The sequence below is a fragment of the Budorcas taxicolor genome, chromosome 11 (genome assembly GCF_023091745.1).
Source record: "Budorcas taxicolor isolate Tak-1 chromosome 11, Takin1.1, whole genome shotgun sequence".
Lineage (NCBI taxonomy): Eukaryota > Metazoa > Chordata > Mammalia > Artiodactyla > Bovidae > Budorcas > Budorcas taxicolor.
In genome coordinates, this window is record NC_068920.1 from 35,600,389 (window position 1) to 35,615,860 (window position 15,472).

The following is a 15,472-nucleotide window of genomic DNA, read 5'->3' on the forward strand; positions in this document are numbered from 1 at the left end:
GCAGTGCAGGAGACACAGGAGACATGGGTTCAATCCCTTGGTTGGGAAGATCCCCTGGAGGAGGAAATGGCAAACCCACTCCAGTATTCTTGCTGGAAATATTCCATGGACAGAGTGGCCTGGTGGGCTACAGTCTGTGGGGTCCCAAAGAGTTGGATGTGACTGAAGCACAACTTTCCTTTAGCTTATTAAATGGTTAATGTATTCTAGATTTTACATTTTTTATGTTTTTGAGTAGAAAAGAAATCCAGCTTTGTTAAGTAAATGGAATGCTCCATAGGCAGGAGCATGTGATTTTTCCTTCAAAGAGAATTCTTCCACATGTATCATCAAAGCAGTATTATTAATATTACTGCTTTCAGCCTGGTCCTGAAGAAAGAGTATCATTAAATTGGGCATTATATTCAGTATTTGTTAAAAATTGGATTTTTACTGAGATTCTGGCACTTTATATTAAAAATTTTCAAAGCTACTTTCCATTCTTCCCTCTCATTTAACTCTCACAACGACTCTGTGAGGTAGGAACCACTGGGATTGTTACTTTCATCTCAGAGATGATGAAACTGGGGCCTGGAAGAGGAGGTAACTAATCTTCACTCCATCCTCTTCAAGGGCTTATGATGCACCTGGGCTTTCTGCTATTTTACATACATATAGGTGGTGTTTACCTGTGGCAGAAAGACAAACACAAGAAACTCCTTCCAGGTTTCTGGAGTGTTCTTCTTCAGTTTTAATTTTCTCTGGTTATCTATGTGGGGCTTTGTTACTTTTGACTCCCTTTGTAGTATTTTTGATAGGGGGACAAAGAACCTGGTTCTTCCCCAGTTTGTTATTTGCCTTTATTATTTTTATGGAATTTTCTGATTTCTATAATGGCAAAATTACAGATACCTTCTTTTGTGGTTTCTGCCTTTGATTTCCTGGTTAGAAAATTCTCACCTATCCAAAGACTATATAAACGTTTATCTGTTTGTTTCCTGGTACATTTTTATTTTTTTCACATTAGCGCCTTTAATCCAAAGTCAGAAGACAATGGCCTATGGGCTAAATCTGGCCCATTATCTATTTTTACAAACAAAATTTTATTGAAGCTCAGCCATGCCCATGTGTTTAGGTGTGTTTATGGCTACTTCTTGGTTCCGTGGCAGAGCGGAGCAGTTGCAACAGAGACAATCTGGCCTGCAGACCAAAATCTGTTGTTTGGCTCTGAATAGAAAATGTTTGCCAACCCCTTCTTTAGTTCATCTAGAATTTATTTTGATGTAGTGGATAAGTTCATCATCTAATTTCTTTCCAAATGGCTAGTCCATTTTCTCAACACTATCGATTCAACAATGCAATTATGCTATTCTGAAAAAAGGCCTCCAAATATGTTCATACCCCAATTCCTGGAAGTCATGAAGGTTTGGCAACAGAAACTTTGCAAGTGTGATTAAGTAAAAGATTTTAAAATGGGGAGATTATCTTGGATAATTCAAGTGGGCCCAAGTTAATCACACTGGTCCTTATCAAAGGGATACAGGAGGAGGCAGAGAAGAAGGAGATGCAGTGGTGGAAGCAGAGAGAGGAGTGAGTGTTTGAAGATGAAGGAGGGGCCACAAGCCAAGGGATATAGGTGGCCACTGGAAGCCAAAAAAGACAAGGAAACAGATTTTCCTCTCAGAGCCTCCAGAAGGAAACAGCTCTGCTTGAATTTTTAACTCAGTGAATCCAGCTTCAGAATTCTAACATCTAGAATCATGAAACAATACGTCTGCTTTGTTTTTTAAAGAAATTAATTTTGTGGTTAATTTGTTAAATCATTAGGAAACTAATACATTCCTTTATCATACACTAATTTCTTATTTGATACAGATACAAATAACTGTCTTTTATAAATAAAGAGCTTTTAACAACAAATTTAAGTTCTGGTGTTGGGTGTGAATAGACATATCAGTGCAGTTAATGCAAATGACCAACATGAATTCATGTGGGGAGTGCTTGGGTGTGTTCACAGTGCTGTGTTCACAGGGGAGAGAGATTATTCTTTATTTTTTTGAGTTTTCTCCTACCTTCACCTCATTAGTAAACACAAAAATGCAAATTAAAGTAAAAATGATTTTTTTTCCTTAACAATCAATTTGGTCAATATTAAAAAGAAGTAGTAGAATGTCTGAGGGGTGGGCATTCATATATACTGCTAGTGTGTGTAGAGCATGTGCAGTCTTCCTGTGAGACAATTTGGTAATAAAATCAAACAGCTTAAAACTAGGCATTTGCCTTGATATGGCAATGTCACTTTTAGGAATTTAAAGTAGTGAAATGATCATGAGTATGCCTAAAAATTATGCTCAAGAATGGTCACATCTGCACTATTTATAAAAGGGAAATATTGAGAAAAAACTGAATATGAAAAAATAATGGGTTAGTATTTAAAATAGACATTTAAAAAGTGATATACTATGATATCATCATGATATTACACAGTATATAATACAAATGAAAGATGCTCCTATTCTATTAAGTGAGAAAATTTAGCAAAATGATATGTACAGGATTCTAGAATTTTTGTTTATACATAATATGAAATGTCAACATACAAATATAGGGGAAGGATAGAAAAGATATATATTAATCTGTTGTAATAACTGGTGATGAATGCCTTTATTGTTGTCTTTTGCTTCTCTGTATTTTTATGTTAAACATTATATATTTATTGCTTTTCTAAAAGAAATGATGTCATTAAAAATTAGCTGTTTCTTCACTGTTACTCCATTCCATAGCATAATCCATAGTGATGATTATCAAAACAATTGTGTAGAAATATATCTGGGTTTTTATATATATATTATATTTGACCATGAATAGAAGTGGGTGTTAAAGAGAAGTGCAGAAGCCTTTAGCTCTGACCAATGGATCATGCCCCTCTAGCTAAAGAACTTTCCACACTATTCTGTAGGGCCTAGGAGGCTCATTTGTTGAACTGGCCTCAAATCCTCACAGGAGCTGGGATCAGTGCTCTAGATATTTCCACTTATCTTACGTTATATGATTTCCTTAGTATTTTGAACTTTATCCTTTTATTCTTCTCAGTCACTTTTAAATCGTAGCACCAACAGTAAAGCTCAGATTGGTTAAAAACAAAAGTTAGCTTTTCTTTCATACCTGTAGAAAAGGCCTTCAATCAGAGTAGGGCTCGTTGCACCATCCAGATAACCTTGGTTAGCCTTGATCTAAACCTTTCTGCCAAATGAATGGCAGAATTCTTAGCATTGGGGGCAGATGTAGTCCCAGGTCTCGTTCATTGCAGTGCAAAAATGTTTGCTGATAGCTGTGGTTGGAGCCTGTTGGTCTGCATCTATACAGGATGGCTTAGCCAGTACCACTGGAGATTACAACAAGGCTGCAGAAGGCTTGCAGTGCACACACAGAGTCAAGCTTGTGCAGGATTCCCCTGCCAGGGTTTGCCTTCATCCAAGGGAGAAATCACAGCAAATGTTTCTCAAGGGCAGGGAGAAATGTACGGTGCAAAATGCCTCATGCCATCTCTTTGATCTGCCAGATTGTCTTGTTTTAATGCTAATATCACAGTCTTCTAAACAAAAGGAATCTCCTCCAATTCACAGATAGTTTGATTTCAAAGAATTATCGTCCTAGTTGGTTGTTTGCAATTTGGAATGCATTTGTTCAAAGTTGGTTGAGATTAACATATACACATTTGGTACAGTTCAGTTCAGTTGCTCAGTCATGTCCAACTCTTTGGGACCCCATGAATTGCAGCAAGCCAGGCCTCCCTGTCCATCACCAACTCCCAGAGTTCACTCAGACTCACATCCATTGAGTCAGTGATGCCATCCAGCCACCTCATCCTCTGTTGTCCCCTTCTCCTCCTGCCCCCAATCCCTCCCAGAATCAGAGTCTTTTCCAATGAGTCAACTCTTTGCATGAGGTGGCCAAAGTACTAGAGTTTCAGCTTCAGCATCATTCCCTCCAAAGAAATCCCAGGGTTGATCTCCTTCAGAATGGACTGGTTGGATCTCCTTGCAGACCAAGGGACTCTCAAGAGTCTTCTCCAACACCACAGTTCAAAACCATCAATTCTTCGGCATTCAGCTTTCTTCACAGACCAACTCTCACATCCATACATCACCACTGGAAAAACCATAGCCTTGACTATATGGACCTTTGTTGGCAAAGTAATGTCTCTGCTTTTGAATATGCTATCTAGGTTGGTCATAACTTTTCTTTCAAGGAGTAAGCATCTTTTAATTTCATGGCTGCAGTCACCATCTGCAGTGATTTTGGAGCCCAAAAAAAATAAAGTCTACCACTGTTTCCACTGTTTTCTCATCTATTTCCCATGAAGTGATGGGACCAGATGCCATGATCTTTGTTTTCTGAATGTTGAGCTTTAAGCCAACTTTTTCACTCTCCTCTTTTTCTTTCAGCAAGAAGCTGTTTTGTTCCTCTTCACTTTCTTCCATAAGGCTGGTGTCATCTGCATATCTGAGGTTATTGATATTTCTCCCGGCAATCTTGATTCCAGCTTGTGCTTCTTCCAGCCCAGCGTTTCTCATGATGTACTCTGCATAGAAGTTAAATAAATAGGGTGACAGTATATAGCCTTGACGTCCTCCTTTTTCTATTTAGAACCAGTCTGTTGTTCCATGTCCAGTTCTAACTGTTGCTTCCTGACCTGCATATAGGTTTCTCATGAGGCATGTCAGGTGCTCTGGTATTCCCATCTCTTTCAGAATTTTCCACAGTTTATTGTGATCCACACAGTGGAAGGCTTTGGCATAGTCAATAAAGCAGAAATAGATGTTTTTCTGGAACTCTCTTGCTTTTTCCATGATCCAGCAGATGTTGGCAATTTGATCTCTGGTTCATCTGCCTTTTCTAAAACCAGCTTGAACATCTGGAAGTTCACAGTTCACATATTGTTGAAGCCTGGCTTGGAGAATTTTGAGCATTACTTTACTAGCATGTGAGGAGTGCAACTGTGTGGTAGTTTGAGCATTCTTTGGCATTGCCTTTCTTTGGGATTGGAATGAAAACTGACCTTTTCCAGTCCTGTGGCCACTGCTGAATTTTCCAAATTCCAAATTGAGAAAATTTCCAAATTTTCTCAAATTTTTCATATTGAGTGCAGCACTTTCACAGCACCAAGAAAATGCATTGGTCATAGCAAACACCCTCTTCCAACAACACAAGAGAAGACTCTACACACAGACATCACCAGATGGTCAACACCGAAATCAGATTGATTATATTCTTTTCGGCCAAAGATGGAGAAGCTCTATACAGTCAACCAAAACAAGACCAGGAGCTGACTGTGGCTCAGATCATGAACTCCTTATTGCCAAATTCAGACTGAAATTGAAGAAAGTAGGGAAAACCACTAGACCATTCAGGTATGACCTAAATCAAATCCCTTATGATTATACAGTGGAAGTGAGAAATAGATTTAAGGGACTAGATCTGATAGATAGAGTGCTTGATGATCTATGGATGGAGGTTTGTGACATTGTACAGGAGACAGGGATCAAGATCATCCCCATGGAAAAGAAATGCAAAAAAGCAAAATGGCTGTCTGAGGAGGCCTTACAAATAGCTGTGAAAAGAAGAGAAGCAAAAAGCAAAGAAGAAAAGGAGAGATATAAGCATCTGAATGCAGAGTTCCAAAGAATAGCAAGAAGAGATAAGAAAGCCTTCCTCAGCTATCAATGCAAAGAAATAGAGGAAAACAACAGAATGGGAAAGACTAGAGATCTCTTCAAGAAAATTAGAGATACCAAGGGAACATTTCATGCAAAGATGCGCTTGATAAAGGACAGAAATGGTATGGACCTAACAGAAGCAGAAGATATTAAGAAGAGGTGGCAAGAATGCACAGAAGAACTGTACAAAAAAGATCTTCACGACCAAGATAATCACGATGGTGTGATCACTCACCTAGAGCCAGACATCCCAGAATGTGAAGTCAAGTGGGCCTTAGAAAACATCACTATGAACAAAGCTAGTGGAGGTGATGGAATTCCAGTTGAGCTATTTCAAATCCTGAAAGATGATGCTGTGAAAGTGCTGCACTCAATATGCCAGCAAATTTGGAAAACTCAGCAGTGGCCACAGGACTGGAAAAGGTATGTAAAATAGGTAATCAACAAGGACCTGCTGTATAGCACAGGGAACTCCACTCACTATTTTGTAATAAACTTTAAAAGAAAATAGTCTGAATACAGATGTGTATATATGCATAACTGAGTCCCTGTGCTGTACACCTGAAACTGACACAATATTGTAAATCAACTTTACTCCAATTTTAAAAAGTGCTGTAATGACCCCTCTCGGGTGGGTCCTGCTCACCTTTCCAGGCGCATCCCCACTGCCCCTCCTCAGGTCCCCTTCCCTGCCATGCACCTGTGTTCCGGCCTTGCCTCTTCTATGGCGGTAGAATGTGTCCTGTTAGCCCTCACCACTGCACACACTGCCGCCTTTGCCTGGAGGGCTCTGCCCATTTTGTTCTCTGCTCAACTCTGGCCTATCCTTCAAGACCCAGCTCTGTTATCACATCTTCTGGGAAGCATTCCTGGAAACACCCCCCTCCTCTGTGTGAGTGAGGTGCTCCATATCTCTTCATTGGTGGACCCTGAGTGTCCTTTTGTCTTAGCACTTAACAGAGTACATTTATGATGTTTTGCCTATTTCCTGTACTGTTTATGGACCCTGGAAGACAGTGACTTTGTTCCCTTTATGTCTTTCTTCCCAGTGCTTCACAGATGTTCATCTACACCAAAGAAAAAATAGCATTCATTGTTTTGCTGTGGATAATGGTGAAGCTGCATACAGAAATAGGGAAAATAATTTGCATATATTTGAGGAAAACATTTCTAGTCCTTTTGTGAGTTTCTTTACGTTTCGATTATGTTGTGAACATGATTTTCATGAAATGATTCTTTCCTCCCTCCCTCCTCTTTTCCCTCCCTTTCTTTTCCTCTCTCTCTGTTTCCCTCCTCACCCACTCCCTTACTGATCTGGAAAGGTCTTGGCAGTTATTCACTTGGAATAAATTGAAAGATTGAAGTCTTACAAAACAAACAGAAGATAATTAGTGATTTTAAAGTGTGTTAACCCACAATGATGATCTTCTTTCTTTCCATGCCCATTTGGCAGGACACTTCTCTGGGCTGGTGTAATTATGGATGAATGTGCTGAAGCACTTGAACAATAATTTGTAGGAAATACAATTTTGAGTAAAAGTCATTAGTGGGCATAAATGAATAACTTGTTGGTTAACAGGTCAATGTTGAAAGCCCAAATAGGTTAAACATTGTATTAATTTATGAGTCAAGAGAAACAATCTTTTTTTCTGTAAGCATATGTATAAAATTATTGAGCTTTTTAAACTGTATTTTTATATATTTTTTGATTGTTAAGAATGGAAGAGGGCCACCTGACCTGGGTTTTTGAAGAAAGAACTCTTCTCAAAATTCTGTAATGACCTATATGGGAAAAGAATCTAAAAAAGAATGCATATGTGTATGCGTGCATGTGTGCAAAATTGTTTCAGTCGTGTCTGACTCTTTGTGACCCTATGGACTGTAACCTGCCAGGCTCCTCTGTCCATGGGATTCTCCAGGCAAGAATACTGGAGTGGGCTGCCATGCCCTTCCCCAGGGGATCTTTTTGATCCAGGGATCGAAACTGCATCTCCTGTGTTTTCTGCATTGACAGGTGGGTTCTTTACCACTAGTGCTACCTGGGAAGCCATGTATTACTAATTCATTTTGCTGTACAGCAGAAACTAACATTTTAAATCAACAATACTCCAATAAAAATTAAAATAGTAAAAAAATTTACCACAAAGGGTTCTGAAAGGTGAAATGACTCACATTTGAAATGTGTACGATGCTGCCTTCATCAGAGAAGTCAATCAGTCTGCCTTGTACAACTTTTAAATAATATTTATAAGATAAAGGATATACTATTTTGCATATCAAAGCTAATTGGGTACATTAATATACAATTATTTCTAGCGGCTAGAATTCCATTATGTGTCCAGTTCTTTGGTTCTGGATTTAGAGGAGCCAGTTTCAGAACTTGGTGCTGACATCTCCTGCTGTGTGATTTTGTCCTCAAAGTATTATTTTAACTTCCTAATCAGTACAGACTGTTAAAAGGACAAACAAAACAAAACCCAGAAAAGCAAGAGTTCTTACTTTAGAGTAACACTGATTAGCACAGGTTGGAATTATTCTAAGTTCTCAATAATGTTCATGTTATTTTTCAGCTTTTTACATACATGTTATATATTTATTGAGGTACACTTCTGATGGAAGTTTGTAGGTGGTTGTCTGGATGGCAATAATCAAAATAGTTTAAATCTCTATGAGTTGAGTGCTAATCAGACTGTGCTAGAAATTGTGACATTGTCACAATTGTATTACACATTGTGTAAAAGAGACATGATGGAGTGGCCTTGCATTCAAGGTGGGGAGAGAGGTATATGTACCGTAACAATTACAGAAAAACTTGATATGAAATATGTAGTGCTGACTGTAGGTTGCATCACTCAAGTTTCTCCAGGCTCCCTGAACCCTTGCAGCCTGTAGATATTTGAGTAGTGATAAAAAAGAATATTTCTGCCTGCCTTGACTCTCACAGAGCCTCCAGCCCTTTGTCCCTGCCTGCTTGTTACAGGTGTTCTCATGACAAATATCATCAACTAGTCCATTTTCCTTTTATTTTGGTTTTCTTGATCATTGTCCTCCCTTCAGAAAGGTCCTGGGGCTTCCCTGCTGCCATTGCATTGGGTACCTGCCATGGAAATGCTGAGCACAGGGTGCCAAGGGTGCAGCTTTCATTGCTGCCCAAGTGGGCCAACCCCCAGGTGTGGAAATGTGCTGTGTTCCATGATGGAACCAAAGGCCACTAGCTTTGTCACTTGGGGTGCCTCCTGACCATCTGATTGCTGAAACTTTGGGGTGCTTGCTTCTCTGTGTTTCAGTCATGATTTTTTCCTCCTTCAGTCCTTACTTCTCGGATACTTATTATACTCAAGACAGTGTGATAGACGTGACGTGTGTTATTATGACACTGTGCAGATATAGGATAACTTATGCTGCCATGTTTAATAGGGGAGATGGAAAAGAGCAATAATAGAGGTCAAGCCACATGTGCTAAGGGCTAGAGAGGAGAGGGAGACAGTGATATGATAAATGCTGAGTTTGACCTAGTTTGGAGGTCTCAGAGACTTCTCTGAAGGACCAGCTTGAACATCATTCTGAAGAATGAGACAGTGAATTGATGAAAGAATCCCAAGCAGAGGAGCATCAGGTACAAAGTCTATCTAGAGAGTTCCCTCAGGGTCTTTCTTCAAGTTCAGTCATGGGTCCATGAGAGAAAACCCGTCTGAGGCATACCCCATAGCATCTTTGTCATCCTTGCCCGTCTCTTCCATTCATGCAAAAGAACCGAATCAAATGGCCCACAGACCAGCCAGACATGCTTGGGCATGCCTAGACCCAGATGTACACAGGCCTTTTACTCAATAGAAACCCCCTTCTCACTGTGGGTCTATAGGAGTCAGTGGACATCAGCATGGGCTAAAACGGCTCCTGAAGTCCAAAGGGAGAGGTGAGGCTTGAGCTACTCTTAGGAGAACAAGTGGGTTGAAGAAGACTGGGTACCTGGTGGAAGAGACAGAACAGACAGAGGGGTAGAGTCAGGGATGATCTCATTAAATGAGAAGAGACTGGACTTCCTGGAATGGAGAATTTATTAAGGAGTCAGAGATGATAAAGTGGAGTTTGGTTATGGAGACTCTTGAAGGTCCAGAAAGGAGTTCGGGAATTGGTTGCTGAGTGCTATAGGCAGATCATTGTTGTTGTTCAGTCACTCAGTTGTGTCTGACTTTGCAACCCCATGAACTGCAGCACGCCAGGCTCCTCAGTCCTTCACTATCTCCTGGAGTTTGCTTAAATTCATGTCCATTGAGTCAGTGATGCCATCTCCTGGAACTTGCTCAAACTCATGCCCATTGAATCAGTGATGCTATCTAGCCATCTCATCTCATCCCATCTTGTATCTAGCCACCCTCTTCTCCTTTTGCCTTCAATGTTTCCCGGCATCAGGGTCTTTTCCAGTGAGTTGGCTCTTTGCATCAGGTGGTCAAAGTATTGGAGCTTCAGCTTCAGCTTCAGCATCAGTCCGTCCTTTGAATATTTAGGGTTGATTTCCTTTAGGATTGACTGGTTTGATCTTTCTGTACAAGTGTTTCTCAAGAGTCTTCTCCAGCATCCCAGTTTTGAAGCATCAATTCTTCAGGACTCAGCGTTCTGTATGGTCCAGCTCTCACATCTGTAGATAACTACTGGGAAAACCATAGCTTTGAGTATACAGGCCTTTGTTGCAAAGTAATGTCTCTGCTTTTTTAATGTGTCATCTAGGGTTGTCATGGCTTTCTTTCCAATGAACGAGTGTCTTTTAATTTCATAGCTACAGTCACCATCAGCAGTGATTTTCGAGCCCAAGAAAATAAAATCTATCACTGCTTCCACATTTTTCCCTTCTATTTGTCATGAAGCAATGGGATTGGATGCCATGATCTGTTTTTTGAATGCTGAATTTTAAGCCAGCTTTTTCACTCTCCTCTTTCATCCTCATCAAGATCCTCTTTAACTCCTCTTCACTTGAGGTATCTCATTAGGCAGATACTGCAGATTAATGAATAAACAAGGGAGGTAACTAAAAAAGAACAATGCACAATGGCCAGAGGATTAAAAGTTGTTCATAGAGGATCTAGCTTAGATGATTTTTACATTCATTTTGACATTCTCAAGTTTGAGAATATTTGTCTGGGACAGCTCAGTTGGTAAAGAATCTACCTGCAATGCAGGAGACCCTGGTTAGATTCCTGGGTCAGGAGGATCCGCTGGAGAAGGGATAGGTTATCCACTCCAGTATTCTTGAGCTTCCCTTGTGGCTCAGCTGGTAAATAATCTGCCCATAATGCTGAAGACCTGGGTTTGATCCCTGGGTTGGGAAGATTCCCCTGGAGAAGGGAAAGGCTTCCCCCTCAAGTATTCTTGCCTGGAGAATTCCATGGACTTTATAGTTCTTGGGGTCACAAAGAGTCAGACATGACTGAGAGACTTTCACTTTCAAGTTTGAGATGATGGTAATTCATCCAAATATACATATCTGCTATATAGCTACAGATATGAGGCTGGCACTCATAAAACACCCAGATTGATCTTTTAGTTATACACATAGAGGTGTGCCATTTTTGCAATGAGAGTGAATAAGTTATGAGATAATTTTACTGCTTTCTAGAGGCTCTGTCAACATTTGAAAGGCCTTAAGTTTATATTAATAGTTAAAAAATTCACTTCAAAGATTCCCTGTGATTTTTTCCATTTATTTTGACTTGACTGTTATTTAGAAGAATGCTTAGTTGAAAAATATCTTTGTTGTGTCAAATTTTGGTTCTGACACATGTAGCTGCTTGTTGATAGGTGCATAGTAGGGTGCTCTTTGCTTATTGATTATTATGAATTATTGTTGATCACAGTGTATAATTGTATTTTGCCATCATATTTTGTCATCGACAGACATTTTTGATGCATTATAGAGATGTTTTTGTGTAGACTTTGAAGAACAGATCATAGAAATTCATGCATATATAAATATGCATATACACTGAAATAGACTTTATTTCATTTATTGTTCCCAAAGGTTAAAACATACAAACAGGAATAAAATTAAAATTGTTTTCTTTAGACATGATTTATGTCTTAATTTTCACCTGCTCTATAATTAGAAATTTTGAACTCTGGGAATTTCTTTTTAAGATAAAATTATTGCCCGAGTAAACTTCAGAAATTATATCATTAACCCAGAGACCTTTCTAAGCCTAGAACAACATTACTGGTACAAGTGCCACCACTCCCCAACATAGACAAATAAATAAAGAGGGAAGTTTAAAATAATTTGAAAATGATTTATTGTTGGCCACCTCTGTAGTTAGAGATTCAAATATTATTACTTTAGTTCAACAGGGAGGACAGGAGGTTGCTGTGGGCTAAAGGTAAATTATGATCTATTGTGAAGGAGGAGGAACTGTACCAAGGAGAGGAGTTGGGAGGAAGCCTTTTCTGTGTTACTGCTCCAGATAAAGGCTGGGGAAAAAAAATATCTCTGCCTTGACCCTTGTTGGAAAAGACCAGAGTAAACTACAAGTCTGACTACCTTCTGGAATCTTTGCTGGTTAAGGAGCAGCTTATGGTTTGGGGAGGGTCAGATAGTTGCACTGGAGCCTAAACCAAACCAAGTTATTTAGGGTCACACATTCCACTTTTTTTCTGCTCTGCTTAGCCATCCTGTCCCTAGATATACCCCATATTAGAGTAAGAAGGGATTACTTAACACACCAAGATTTAGGTTGACCATTCTGATGGTAATTTTTATTTTTAACTCTATGATCACTATTTGTACAGTGAGTTGAAGTCTTTTTTTAAAAATATAAATTTATTTATTTTAATTGGAGGTTAATTACTTTACAATATTGTATTGGTTTTGCCATACATTAACATGAATCCGCACAGGTATACACGTGTTCTCCATTCTAAACCCCCCTCCCTCCTCCCTCCCCATACCATCCCTCTGGGTCGTCTCAGTGCACCAGCCCCAAGCATCCAGTATCATGCATCGAACCTGGACTGGTGATTCGTTTCATATATGATATTATACATGCTTCAATGCCATTAAGTTTAAAAATTCATGGTCATTGGTTTTAATTTGGAAGAACGAGGTGATAAATTTTATCCTCAAAACAGTGTGATGCAGGGAAGGAAGAGAGAAGACTAAAATATATTGAGGGGTTGTTATGTGGCAAAGTCCACACTACATGTTTCATAGATATTATCTCATCAAATTGTCTTAAACCCCTAGGAGGGAAAGCTTTGCTGCTTCTGCTTTCTAACTGAAGAAAGTGAAACCCACCTCTAAGTATATTATCCAAAGGAACATAGTTAGAATATGGCAAGACTGTGATTCAGCATAAATTTATTATGACTTCAACCCTGTGTTTTTCACCCCATACCATTCTCTGTCTTGAATTATTGTCACCTGCAACAGACAGGAAAACTAATACCCAAAAAGGTAATATAATGATGTCACCTTTGGTGATAGCAGTGATGCTTATAGAACCTGAAGCTTGATTTCCCAGATTCTTTTTTCACTAAAGTCTTTGGCTGAATAACGTCTCATTCATATTAAGTTTTAAAAATGTCTAAAGGCAAGTTTCCCTTGCACTTGCTTTAGGTTCACTCCCAGAAGTAGTGGTCACCCATCTTCGAGCAGCTGCCAACGCCCATGACACAGTGTTGGCTCTGGAAGATGCTGTCGATTGGCATGCTGGGGACGAAGTCCTTGTCATCAGCGGGATGGGTGCTGAAGGTGCCGCGCCTAAGGAAGAGATTGTCACCGTGGAGACTGCGCATAATACAGACCTCCAGCTGAGGTCACCCTTGAGGTACTGCATGTCAGCTTGGCTCCATTTAGATGCACGATGAGGTCTTAACTGTGTTGGTGACCAGCACAGCTGGTCAGAAGACATTTGTTTGTCTTTCAATCATATCATTTACATTAAATCACAGTAGACATTTTGGCAAGAAAATTACAAAATATGAAATATTTGGGAGATTTAGATGTCTTAAATAAGTTTTTCTTGTAAGACACTTGAACTTTTGTCTTTTTGTAGATGGTCACTGCAATAGTCAGCATAGCTCCTAATTCTCACACACGTGTGCCTATTTTTCACTCTTCTGTGTCTGAGTTTCTAAAGAAATAGAGTCCCAGATGGAGGATTAGGCTAATTTAGTGGCTTACTATTCATTATAAGACTTGGAGTGTTATTTTCAGATTTCTCTTTTTTTTTTTTTCTTTTCAGATATTCTCACAACTCCACAGAGAATTGGGTGGCTGGAGAACACCATGTTTTAAAGGTCATGCTGGTTCTACTCAGCAGGAGTATTACCATACAGGGAAATCTCACTGATGAGAGAGTGCAGTTCCTTGCTTCATGCCAGGGGGCCAGTGCTTCAGAAGGTAGAGACCGATTTGTTGGGAAGTCTATAATGGGTGAAAAACAATGTTCTTACTGTTCAATGATATGTGGTATGGCTGACTTCTTTCAATTAGTGTGTTCCTAATACAGTAAGTCCCCTGCAAACAAACGAGTTATCTTCTGAGAGCATGTTTGTAAGTCCAGTTTGAAAGTTCAACAAAGCTGGCCTACATACTCAAGTAACACAATCGGCTATATAGTACTGTACTGTAATAGGTTCATAATACATTTCATACAAGTAATACATAAAAAAAGCAAGCAACCACAAAAAAATAAAGAAAACATTTTAAATCTTCCAGTAAGGTACCTTGAAAAGTACAGTAGTACAGTAAAAGCGCTGGCATATAGGGGCTGGCATCTAGTGAACAGGCAAGAGCTACTGATTGGAGGAGAGAGAGGACTTGGAAGATGGTAGAGGAGAACGATCATTAGCAACAGGAGACGGAGGGCAAGCTGCAGTTTCACTCATGCCTGACATTGACAGAATGCACGTTTGAATCTTTGAAAGTTTGAAACTTGAAGGTATGAATGTAGGAGACCTACTGTGTTCTGTAGATTTCAGAATGCTCTTGATAAATCATCATTTCCTCTCCTGCCCTCAACCCCCTTGTGAAAGAGATAGGCAACAGTATCTGCTTGAGAAATTAATGATTTCTTGGGAGAAAAAATATTCCTGTTATATAATAAAATCCAGAGAGTTGAATTAAATTTTCAGGTCAGACGTTATAATGAAACTGATTCCCATCCTTCTCTACAATTCTCAGGAAAAGTGCTTAATGCCAGAGTCAGCAATACAGGCAGCATGTTCTAATGAGTTAGACTTGGAAGGCTCTTCCCTCCCCGCACCATTCCCACTTTTGGAGTTTGTTTTCTGAGCGAAACTACCACATACTTTAAGTAAGTGGTTGAAAAAGTCAATCTATCTTCGAGAAGAATAACAGGCACTGAATCACACTGATGTACCTATTAAACATCTATTTCAGGGATGGTTAGTTTAGTAGGTTATGTTTTGGTTTCCCAGGCTGTAGATTATGAGGTTTTCACATGTTGGGAAGACATCATTTGTCAACTTTGGTCCAGAATGGTGTGGGTGTCAAGGATGACTCCCAGGCATGAGCTCTGGATGGATGAGGAGGCTATTTATTGAGATGGGAAGGGAAACAGGTTTGGGGGGTGGGAGGGTAGAGATCATGAGTTTAATTTTGTACATGTTGAGATGCCAGGCCAGCATGTGACTGGAGATGTCTGGAGCCTGGAAGAAATGTCAAGTCCGGAGTTAAAGATTTGAGTCATGTCTATGTATAGAGGCCTGTGGGCATAATCTTGGTATATGGATGGGTAAGAGGGACTTTGACCCTGCCCCCC

At 39.6% G+C, this 15,472-nt stretch overlaps 1 protein-coding gene across 1 annotated transcript in view; it reads left to right on the forward strand.

Moving 5' to 3' along the window:
- The window catches only part of PKHD1 (PKHD1 ciliary IPT domain containing fibrocystin/polyductin), a 448,252-nt gene that overhangs the window by 160,238 nt on the left and 272,542 nt on the right, over window positions 1-15,472 (forward strand). Inside the window, exons 37-38 of the mRNA XM_052647828.1 lie at window positions 13,303-13,513; window positions 13,931-14,088. Coding sequence (XP_052503788.1) covers window positions 13,303-13,513; window positions 13,931-14,088 — 369 coding nt within the window. The remainder of the gene's footprint in view (window positions 1-13,302; window positions 13,514-13,930; window positions 14,089-15,472) is intronic.